The sequence below is a fragment of the Piliocolobus tephrosceles genome, chromosome 7 (genome assembly GCF_002776525.5).
Source record: "Piliocolobus tephrosceles isolate RC106 chromosome 7, ASM277652v3, whole genome shotgun sequence".
NCBI classification, from domain to species: Eukaryota; Metazoa; Chordata; class Mammalia; order Primates; family Cercopithecidae; genus Piliocolobus; species Piliocolobus tephrosceles.
Window position 1 is genome coordinate 27,109,325 of NC_045440.1, and position 12,228 is coordinate 27,121,552.

Sequence of the window (12,228 nt, forward strand, 5' to 3'; positions counted from 1 at the left end):
AAAAAGAAAAAGAAGAAAAGAAATCAAAAGACTAGTTTGTACTCCAGACTTGATGCCACCATCAGAAGGTGGGGCTGCTGCAGGGCCTGGAGGTGAAGACAGAATTGCTATGGTTAGAGAAAGCCCAGTGTGTTAACCCATAGTACCCACAGGGGTACTCTGTTGCCAATTTAAATAAGAGAGCATGGAAGTGGAATTAAGCTGCTGCTTCTACCATATTTCTCCTTACTTCATCTCTTATAGCCTAGTTCCTGGACCTAGCACTCTACGGCAACTCGCCTCTTTGGGATTGTTAAGGACTCCCCATTCCTATAGCCAAGGGCCTCATCTCCATTTTACTTGATATTCCTGCAGCATCTGAGACCAACAACAACCTGTATTTTCTGAAACTTCCTTGTCCCTTGGTTTCCACTCAGCTCTCCTCTTACCTTCTTAATTACTTACAGCCTCTTTTACAACTCTTACCAGTTCTTTTTAATTCTATCTCAGAAATTCCTTTAAAGTTAGACTTCAGCTTCATGCTCAGATACTGCCTTAGTTCAAGGCTTTGTCATCTCCCCTGGATTTCAGCAGTCACACTGCTAGTCCTTCCACCTGTCTCTGCATTCCCGTCCATCCTTTATGCTACTTCAGAGTTACCTTCCCCAAAACAAATGTGGTCATCTGCCTCCTTATAAACCTTCGCTGGCTGACTTCATACTTTCAACAATATAAAACTCAAGTTTCACATATGAGAATCTTCATTCTCTTGCTCCAACTCACCCCTTTACTTGCACCTCTCACCTCTCTACTCCCCTTAATCCACACTGAACATCTCACTGTTCCCTGAATATACTATGTCCCATGACACCGTGCCTGGGCTTCTCTTCTCAACCTCTGCAACAGGGACAAGTCCATTTCTTCTTCCAAGACCCACCTTAACTGTCATCTCCTAAGGAATGTCCTTCTCAGCCTCCCTAAGCAGGGTTCTTCAGTTTCTGAGTGCCTACAGCACTGTGGGCAAACATCTTTTTTTTTTTTTTTTGAGATGGAGTTTCACTCTTGCTGCCCAGGCTGTAGTGCAATGGCACAATCTCGGCTCACCGAAACCTCTGCCTTCCGGGTTCAAGCAATTCTCCTGCCTCAGCCTCCCGAGTAGCTGTGATTACAGGCATGCGCTACCACCCGGCTAATATTTTTGTATTTTTCATAGAGACGGGGTTTCTCCATGTTGGTCAGGCTGGTCTCAAACTCCCAAACTCATGTGATCTGCCCATCTCGGCCTCCCAAAGTGCTGGGATTACAGGCATGAGCCACCGCGCCTAGCTGGCAAACATCTTTTCTAAGACATGCCATGCAAACTGTAACTGACTTGAGTTATCTGATTTTCCATTAAGCTTTCAGCACCTCATGGACAGAGCCAATCGTTCCTAAAAACTCCAGTACCCAGCACAGCACCTTGCACATAGTTGGCTCTCAAAAAACATTGGTTGAATCAAATGTAACCCTTTCGCGTATTAGGAAAAAGAGAATCTTTAATATAACCAAATCATTGTTTAAGCATAGAAGAAGAAATCAAATGAGACTTCTTTGCAAAGCACCTGGCGCTATAGTCTCTGGGAAGAGAATGGTCTGTTCCTCACCTCTGAATGTCCTTATTCTTCCACAAGGAGGCAGACTGAGCCTTTGGCACTCTTTCAATGAAATTCACCAGCTCTTCCATGAGAAGCCTGAGTTTAAACAAAAAAAGTGAGGAACACGCATTAAAAAATTAGAGAAACACCCTACTCTAACAGTTGGCCAGGAGAAATGACTTGCCCACCTCTTCCTACACCATCTCATCATCATCTTCCTCTCTGCTGCACATAAACTTGATCACCAGTTGATAAAAAGTTAAACAAAATCCTCACTTTCTTATTGCATTTCCGTGCTAAAAATTCTGAACTTAAATAATTTAATTCACCTTTAAAACAAGCTGGGCCGTTTCTTGTCTCTATACACAAGCCCGTTTTAACTCTCACTCTAAGATCTCTACCTTTATGTTACTAAAAATACATAGGGAGAAGTTAAATGACTGTCAAGTATCTAATTTTGGTGACACAGCAGGGAGTGGGCAGGATTTTTTTTTTTTAAATGACAATATTAAATGAACTTCTTTTTTTTTGAGACTGAGTTTCACTCTTGCTGCCTAGGCTGGAGTGCAATGGCACAATCTCAGCTCATTGCAACCTCCGCCTCCTGGGTTCAAGTGATTCTCCTGCCTCAGCCACACGAGTAGCTGGGATTACAGGCACCTGCCACCACATTGAGCTAATTTTTTGTATTTTTAGTAGAGATGGGGTTTCACTGTGTTGGCCAGGTTGGTCTCGAACTCCTGACCACAGGCGAATCCACCTGCCTCGGCCTCCCAAAGTGCTGGGATTACAGGCGTGAGCCACCGTGGTCGGCCTAAATGAACATTTTAAATGGATAAAATAAGTTTTCTTGACACGTTTTAATTAGCAAAATTCCATCTGGAAGAATACTCCAAGGAAAAATGGAGTAGGCTGCTAAATGCAGAAGGCTAGCTCTCTCTGAGATGAGCTGGAGTACCACAGAACCAGGGATGAGGAATCTAAGAAATGCTGCGCTATCAGCTGGATCAAGGTATACAGGCTTTGGGGGTTCACAGGACAGAGAACTGCAGGAATTCTTGATGGCCAGAGGATGATCACAAAGCTAGAAATGGATTTAACACCTTGAATCCTCATTCCTAATCTAATACTGGTGATCCATATTGACTTAAATCCCCTCCAAGCTAACATATACATACTGTTAAGCCATTAATGTATTAGTATTTGAAGGCTAAACAACTTCATTTCATTCTCATTTATTTATTTTGGCCTAATACCATCTCCTCCTTCCATCTTGAAGGAAGAGTGCTAGTTTCAACATCTCAAGACCTGTGATTCCGGCTCACTGGTGTCCTGGATATAGCTTTCATAGGAACAGTATGGTGTGCTGATCCTCACTTTCTTAACTTTTCCAGACTAGAGGCTAGTTTTTTAGCTTATCCTCTCAATTGAAATCGATGCATCACTTTGAGTGTTTTACTTTCCTATGAGAGCCCTTCCTCAGCTCACTTATGGTTACACACACAGTGTAGGTAATATGGTTTGACAAAAAAACAAGAAAACATATTATTTCGTCTGTAAGACTCTAGAATCCAACCTAGGAGTCTACAGTAATTCTTAAGTCTCACATTTTGGGACCTGACAGTTTCAATTTATACCATTCTTATTTCAAAAAAATAATTGACAAATTTTTTTTTCTGGAGTAATTTTCTTTACCTAATTTCTCACTAAATGATACTATGGTTACTTGTGATAACCACCTGTGTCACAAAGGCTTAGTAGGGGCAGAGAAAGGGATGGCAGAGGCTTCTTAAGAGTCAAAGGAAAACTGCAGTTTTACTCCTAGATTGCTCAGTTTCACTCTGTCAACAGCAGAGACAACTTAACCATCTATTTACTTATCTATCCTATATTTTCTACAAGCTGTCTCCATTTATAGTCTACAACAAACCACGAAAGGGGGAATTTTTGAAAGCAAAGCAATAAAATGTCTTCTTAAAGATGCTACACTCTTTCCCTTTGAAGCCCTCTGCCTTGCATCTTTGTGGCATCTTCCTAAACATTACCTCCCCTAATTAGTATCCTCTGTACAGCTTGTCTCCATGAACTCCTTCCAATTAATTTATAAGAAAAAGACCAACAAGGCTACTTGCACCATCAATCCTTAGGCATTTCCAATGAACATTCCTCATCTAGAGAGTCGCCTACTCCTGCCTGTTCTTTGGGTTAGTTGTTCAGAAGGAAGTAACCACCAGCTCCGGTATAATACTGTGACAGTGTCATCACTGAAAGAGGAGCTCCGCAGCCACATCCTAGCAGGATCAGAATCAACCCTCTCACCTGCCGATCTGGACAGTGGGTTCTGTGGCATACACTGTGCCTGTGAAGCCGGTGTGCTCGGTGATGTATGGCAGCGCCATCATACAGTGATAGTTAGAGATGAGAATCACATCTACTGTAGACAGATCTATTAGCTCGGTCTGAAAAGAAAGGGAGGGAATGATATGTATCTGTTCAGGGATCGATCAATATGATGTGACTAAAAAACGATGTTGTCAGAATGCAGAGAAGTAGTTTTTGTATTGCAGAATAACAATGGCTTTCCCTGCAACACTGCCATTCTCTCATTTGAAGAGGTTTTCTACACTGACATTAAGTAGCAGGACAGGATGGCCAGCAATGAGAACACAGCCAGCCCAGAGGCAGCACTCTGATTTTACTAGAACAGAATTCTTATGAATTAGACTTATGAGGTTAAATGACAGCGGGACCCTTCGGCAGCTGCTGCCAGGCAAGTGAAACCAGGTAGCTGGAAGCAGAGAGAGCAGCATATAGGCTGCAAGCATACACGAGAACACAACACCCCACTGCTACAGATTAATGGGCAATGGGGACACAGCACACAGAAACCAGCTCTTCAAAAGCCAGATGGAGAGACAATTGTTTTGTTTTTTCTTTTGAGGTAACTTTTGTTAGTTTAGTGCTGGCTATAGAGCTCCCCAAAAAAGCAGAGTGGCAGTCATGAAAGGAAATTATCTTTTCATCTTCCATCCTAATCTTAACCCCAGACCTGTGCTTTGAAGTTCATCACTAAGGTCATGTAAAAAGAGAGAAAAGACAGGTTAGCAGGTGAGGGAAAAGGCTATCCAAGTTTGGGTAAATTTTAGGAAAACACCTAAAATTTTTCCATATATTTAAGTCCTACCAGTCTGTCAAGGCGCAATTCTCTTCTTCCACTAGGTCTTCCTGATTTGCTCACAAGAAAGAAACCACATCTTCCTCAGAACTCCCAAAGTATTGTATGTGTAACTCAATTTTTAAATTTTTATTTCTTTTTGAGACAGAGTAGTTGGGTTTACAGATGTGCCCTACCACGCCTGGCTAATTTTTGTATTTTCAGTAGAGATGGGGTTTTGCCATGTTGGCTAAGCTGGTCTCAAACTCCTGACCTCAAGTGATCCGGCTGCCTCAGTCTCCCAAAGTGGTGGGATTACAGCAAGCCACCAAGCCTGGTCTGTATGTGTAACTCTTATGACAGTTCACAATCTATACACAACACCTCAAAGTAGCACTCTGTCCTGTGTGACTCCTCTGTCCCCTCCCACCTGTGGCAGCCAGTACTTAACAAGCCTTGGTGTGCTTCTGTTGAAGGAATGCAGCTTTATTAGTGGCATGTTCTGGGAGAAGTGAGACACCGTGGTTCAGAGACAACCCGTCACTCACAGGGCCGTCCACCGTGGAGGTACATTTCCCATAACCCTGGGAAATGAACGGTGCACTAAGGAAAAGCAAGTGACTCGGTTAAGAGGTGGGTCCTTGAGATAATACATCCCCACGAAGAAGAAATAAGAAAGATGATGTGACACAGCAGATGAAGAGAGGCAGGGTGCCATTCTGGCTATGGGTATTTTCCAGCTGAGTAACTTCACAAATAAAATGAGTAATTTAATAAAGTTGCCAGGCAGCACTGGCCCCCAAGGACAGGATGCCAGCAGAGGTCATAAACTACTCAGTGCCAGGGTACTGCTGTCTGTGTGAACACCATGCCTAATGAACAGCCAACCCATCCTAACCTTCACCCCAACTTGTGCACTGTCCTTGCAAGACAGTGTCCTCCTCATGAAGGACCATATAACTCTTTGCTGGTCCTACTCTCCACTGCCTCCCTAGCATCATTTTTAAACAAATAGGGAAATTAAGACGGAGTAGCACAGTGATAGATCCAGAAGAAAACAATGCGAATCACAATGAAGCAACAATAAAGCTGAAAACCATCACCACCAGTCCTCACGTATACAGAAACTGGGTGAGAAAAATAGAAATTTCTCTTTAATGTCTAAGAACCAGCCCACAGAGTCTAGAATTAAAAAAATAAAAAATTATTCTGTTGGTATACATCAAAAATGTACGCTTACATAAAACATTTTTCCTCTGAGAAATTTAAATTCCAAACCACATTTATATACATGTAATTCTTGACCAACACAGGGGTTAGGGGTGCTCACCCCCTGGACAGTTGAAAATAACTTTTGACTCCCCTCAAACTTAACTATTAATAGCCTACTGTTGACTAGAAGGCTTCCTGATAACATAATTAACACATACTTTGCATATATACTATATACTGTATTCTTATAATAAAATAAGCTAGAGAAAAGAAAATGTTATTAAGAAAATCATAAGGAGTCAGATGTGGTGGCTCAAACCTGTAATCCCAGCACTTTGTGGGGCTGAGGTGGGAGGACTGCTTAAGGCCAGGAGTTTGAGACCAGCCTGGTTAACATAGTGAGACCTAATGTTTAAACAATTAGCCAGGCATGGTGCTGCACACCTGTAGTCCCATCTACTCGGAGGCTGAGACAGGAGGATCACTTGAGCCCAGGAGGTCGAGGCTGCAGTGAATTATGGTTGTACCATCACATTTCAGACTGGGCAATAAAGTGAGACCCCATCTCAAAAACAAAAAAAAATAAGAAAAAGAAAATACATTTACTATCCATTAAGTGGAAGTGAATCATCATAGAGGTCTTTATTTTTGTCATCTTCATATTAAAACAGACTGAGGAGAAGGAGGAAGAGGGGTTGGTCTTGTTGTCTTGGGTGGCAGAGGGGAAGAAGTGTAGGAGGTAGAAGGCAAGGCAGGAGAAGCCGGCACACTCGGAGTGCTTACGGATATATGTCATAATTTGTTTGACATTTTCACGTTTTCATTTCTCTAAAAATGTTTCTATATGGTATCAATCCTTCTTCCACCATTTTAGTTTCTGTGCCCATATCATAGAAGGATCCAAGTTGTGAAAGAAGTCAAAAGCAGTCTTGAATAATCGGAACCCTTCTGCCAGACTGTCTAAATCAATTTGTTTTCCAGCACTGCTTCTTCTACGTCTTCTTCTTCATCATCTGGCACTGGTTCAGAAGCACTCATCTTGGTCACGTCATCTTCTGTTAACTCCTCTGGTGTGCTAATAGGCTCCTGAATTTCTCCAAGTTCCATATCTTGAAATGCTTCACCTCCCACTTTTTTTTTTTTGTCATATCCACAATCTCTTTCCTAAGTTCCTTGACTGGTTCTGTTGTACATCCTGTGAAGTACAACACCTGGACACAGTTTTCTCTGGCAGGAATTTATTTATTGTTTCAGGCTTCATAGCTCTTTCTATAACAATGATGGCAGGTTCAATGGTGTAATCCTTCCAGACTTTCATGATGTTCTGTTGGGGTCCTCTTCCATAGAGCTGACAGTCCTTTCAGCTCATGGAGTACTGTGATGAGGCTCAAAGGTTCTTATGACCTCCTGATCTAGAGGCTGAATTAGTGATGGTGTGTTTAGGGCATTAGACCACTCTGACACCTTTGGAGTTGAACTCATGGGATTATAGGTGGCCAGAGGCATTGTCCAATACTGAAAGAACTTTAAAATGCAGTCCCTTAGTGGCAAGGTACTTCTTGACTTCAGGGACAAAGCATCAATGGAACCGATCCTGAAAAGCGGTTCTCGCTGTCCAGGCCTTCTTGTTGTACAAGCCAAAGACTGGCAACTAGTGTTTATCTTTTTCCTTCAAGGATCAGGGGTTGGCCACTTTATAGATAAAGGCAGTCCTGATTAAACAAACAAACAAACAAAAAAACCCGAGTGCATTTGCACAAAACAGTAGAGTTAGCTTATCCCTTCCTGCCTTAAGTGTTGGAACTCACTTCTCTTCCTAATAAATGTTTTTTTGTGACATTTTCTCCCAGATTAGGACACTTTCATCTGCATTAAAAACTCGTTCAGGCAGATAGTCTTTCTCCTCAGTGATTTTCTTAATGGCATCTAGGAATTTGTCTGCTGTCTCTTGGCTGGAGGAAACTGCTTTTCCTGTTATCTTGACATTTTTTTAAGCTTTCCTTTTGCTTTAAGTTGTCATACAATGATTTCACTTTTTCTTGAATCACATCAGAGTCTACAGGTATGCTTTTCTTACAGAGTCTACAGGTATGCTTTTCTGTGGAAGTATTTTCTACAGGTACTGTGATCCACTGGGCATATGGAAAAAAGAGGATGGCACCTTCTCATGAAACTGGGAGCAGCTCCGGCTTTCCACGTTTCACATGTCTGTTAAGACTTGCACACACGTAATGCTGCATTTTCAATACAAGGTAAAAATATATTTCACAAGAAGTACAAGTTTTCATGCCTGCTGGTGTAGCTACAGTGACAGCTTCATGTGTTTTCTCTTGTTTTTCTTTTATTTTTCCTTTTTTTTTTTAACAATGGTCCTTTTTTACAATGGTCCTTATTGTAAGCCGATCCCTTCCTGCCTTAAGTGTTGGAACTCACTTCTCTTCCTAATAAATGTTTTTTTGTAACATTTTCTCCCAGATTAGGACACTTTCATCTGCATTAAAAACTCCTTCAGGCAGATAGTCTTTCTCCTCAGTGATTTTCTTAATGGCATCTAGGAATTTGTCATTTGTCTTGAAATGGTGGGCAATATCAGCTGCAGACTTCAATCTACATATCAGGCACTTCAACTTTTCCTTGTAATGCCACGACTTTGCTTCTTGGGAGTACTTCAAGCATCACCAGCGGCACTTCATATGGGTCCCATGGTGTTATTCAAGGTTAACGGTACTGCATTAAACATGACGCAAGATCCATGAGAACTGCGAGAGATCACTCTTTACTGCAATACGCAATTTACAGGAGAGGGGAACTGCTCACATGGAGATGACTGGCATCACGTAGTGTTTTAGCAGACACTTGAGCTCACCACAACAGCAACAGGAGGTGGCTATGAAGTTATATACTGTACTACAGTTTTATGCATGTGATTAAATACTGAATCTTAATGCTTGTTTATGTTTCTTTCGAGTGCAAATCGTGTCATGTACGGTCTGTAAATGTTGGTGTGCATAGTTTTGATAAATTTTAACTTTTTCAGCTGGACGTGGTGGCTCAAACCTATAATTCGAGCACTTTGGGAGGCTGACGCAGATTGCTTGAGCTCTGGAGTTCAAGACCAGCTTGGACAACAAGGCAAAACCCCTCTCTACAAAAAATACAAAATTAGCAGGGTGTGGCTGTGTGCATCCGTGGTCCCAGCTACTTGGGAGGTTGAGGTGGGAGGATGGCTTGAGCCAGGAAGGCGGAGGTTGCAGTGAGCTGAGATCGAACTACTGCACTCCAGCCCGGGCAATAGAGTCAATGAAAAAAAATTATTGGCTGGGCGTGGTGGGTCACGCCTGTAATCCCAGCACTTTGGGAGGCCGAGGTGGGTGGATCACCCGAGGTCAGGAGTTTAAGACCAGCCTGGTCAACATAGTGAAACCCTGTCTCTACTAAAAATACAAAAATTAGCTGGGCATAGTGGTGGGCACCTGTAATCCCAGCTACATGGGAGGCTGAGGTTGCAATGATCCAAGATTATGCCACTGTACATACTCCAGCCTAGGTGACAGAGCGAGACTCTGTCTCAAAAAAAGAAAAAAGAAATTCTCTTTTCATAACAAATTTGTGTATACTTTATGGTGGCAAATGAGAAAATAGACTAGTTTCTATACATACTTTATGAATTAATGAATGTCTAATATTTTCTTAATTTGTTTGCTATTTCTAGACTATGTAGTTCATCTGCAAGTTTTTTCAAATTGTCATAATGAAAAACTCCACATGTAAGTGGACTTTCCCAGTTCAAACTCGTATTGTTCAAGGGTCAACTGTACTAACATATTTACTTACATATGTTCACTCAATGGAATCCAGTAAAGATTAGTCTATCTTTAAAACTGCTGTATACCAACACTTGGGGTTCTTTCTACAGACCATAAATTCAATCAAAACAACCCTCATTTGCTGGTTGCGTACTGTACTGGGATACAAAGATATATAAGCTATTTGCACTAGTTTGTAAATTTCATGATGATTGGGACTATGGCTGTGTGGCTCACCCACAAGTCAGTGAAGACTGGGCTATAATAAGTGTCTCTCTCCTGCTTCCATTACTCTCCCATTTTTTTTCCAATCATACAAGGCCTGGCTCTACCTTAAAACAGTGACTATTACTAATTAGTGCCCTAAAATCTTGCCTGAAAAAATGTATATGGCTCTAGAACCCTAAATATATCAATAATCCTTTAGCTTGGCAAAAGTGAACTGTGGAATGGTAACTGTCTAATTTAAAAGCTGAGTATCCTATAGAGCAAGTCAGAAAGCCATCGGAACACCAATTCATAAATTCTACAGTGGTGTCCATAAACGGAAGGCTGACAGTCAGTATTACACGTGGTCAACTGAAAACAAATGTAGCACCTAGGATCAGGAATCTTCAAACAGATGGCGAACTGCCCTACCAATTCCTAAGTGACAAATGAGGATGACAAAATGACTTTGGTTAACGGTGAGGGAGAGCTTTGGATTCTTGGATTCCTTCAGCTTTAGGCTTACTACTAAATCTCAAACTTTCTCCCTTATCTGCCAACTTCAATTACCAAGTTTGTCTGTGTTTCTTTTTCTGTTTGCTCTGGTACCCTCAAAGACACATACACATACTTCCAAGAGAGATAAAAATGTTGATCTACAGGATATTAAACAAAGCTTAGAAATGGAAAGAGAAGGAAGAAGAGAAAACAAAAATAAGAGAAACTGCACTCCAAATTCTTTTTCTCTATGGCCCTGAATCTGTGGAAGTATTTTCTACAGGTACTGTGATCCACTGGGCATATGGAAAAAAGAGGATGGCACCTTCTCATGAAACTGGGAGCAGCTCCGGCTTTCCACGTTTCACATGTCTGTTAAGAACCACATCTAGGCTACTCTGGGAATTAGGTCTCTCAGCTGAGATTAGCTGCCTTTAAAACAAACGGAAACTGATCTTAGTTTCCTTTGAAAGGATGAAACTGGCCCCACACCCTAACAATAAGTCTCATTATGATAATAATAAGTAACTGTTTTCTATGACTCAGTTCAGAATCTATGAATTTCAAACAATATTAAATATGGTATTTTAAGTCAGCAAGAATTTTTACAGTTTACTGGCATTGGCTAAATAATAGCAATTGTCAGTTATCCACCATAAAGCAAGACCAGGACACATATGGCTAATCTAAGCACATAGGCTTGAGTTATTTCCTTACCTTGCTCAAAACTATGCCCTAGTAGGAGTATTAGTGGGGATTACAGAAAGAAAAGGAAATAGGAAGAAGAGAGTGACGTAAATGACTTACAGACAATATAAAAAGCTGCTAAATGATCACATTTTGGCTGTGTAACAATATGCCTGGAATAACAGATTCATTTAAACTTGAAAACAGGAAGCTAAGCCTCTTGAAATTATTTCTTGACTTCATTTTGAGCAATTACATAATAAGGTTTGTATCTACAATAAGATTCACCTTAATCTTACCTCTGGTAAACAGAATTCAGGCACAGAATCCACAAATACATGACCCGAGCACTCTTTTAGCTCCTAAAAGAAATGAGAAGAAAAATAAAAGGAAGAGATATCCAGTACATACAGGACCAAATAAATATACTCCTCAAACAAAACTTTTCATGAAGAATCACAAACTACTAGAGTTGGAGGGAAGCTGGGAGGTTATTAGGCCAGCTGTCCTGTGTTTAGGCTCACGCAAGCCAAGTGTCTTATTAAGGGTAAAATGCTGGTTGGTTGCAGACTCAGGACTTGAATGCACATTTTTTGAAACCTCTTCCATGCATGGGTATGTGCTGTTCCCATAACCCACAATCCAGTGGTTTCCAAATAAGGCATGCAAACTGTACTAGCAACACCAGAATTATGTGGGGACATGGATTATAAAAAAGATCCCTGGCCCCATCTAAGACTGAAGGGATCAGAAACTGGGGATGAGGCCATGGAATGTGTGTTTATAATAAGCACCTCCAGTGATTCTGTTATGCTGTCAGGCTAGGAGTCATGGCCCTACATAAACTGTTTAGAGGCTTTTTCTCTACCTACCAAGGGTTGGGAGGAAAGGGGGACGTAAGGAGGGAGGGTCAAGAGCCTGAAACAGGGATTCAGCATCCACCACCAGCACTACCACCATCACTACCTCCTCCGCTACCACAACTACCACCACTACCTCCTCCACCACCACCACCACCACCACCACCACCACCACCACCACCACCACCACC

At 41.6% G+C, this 12,228-nt stretch overlaps 1 protein-coding gene across 2 annotated transcripts in view; it reads right to left on the bottom strand.

Annotated features, from left to right (window-relative positions):
• INTS9 (integrator complex subunit 9) overlaps nucleotides 1-12,228 on the bottom strand; it is a 126,312-nt gene that overhangs the window by 64,894 nt on the left and 49,190 nt on the right. For both annotated transcript variants that reach the window (XM_023216822.2, XM_023216821.2), the window contains exons 4-6: nucleotides 11,477-11,539; nucleotides 3,933-4,072; nucleotides 1,623-1,709 (exon numbers count right to left, since the gene is read on the bottom strand). In XM_023216822.2, coding sequence (XP_023072590.1) covers nucleotides 1,623-1,709; nucleotides 3,933-4,072; nucleotides 11,477-11,539 — 290 coding nt within the window. The remainder of the gene's footprint in view (nucleotides 1-1,622; nucleotides 1,710-3,932; nucleotides 4,073-11,476; nucleotides 11,540-12,228) is intronic.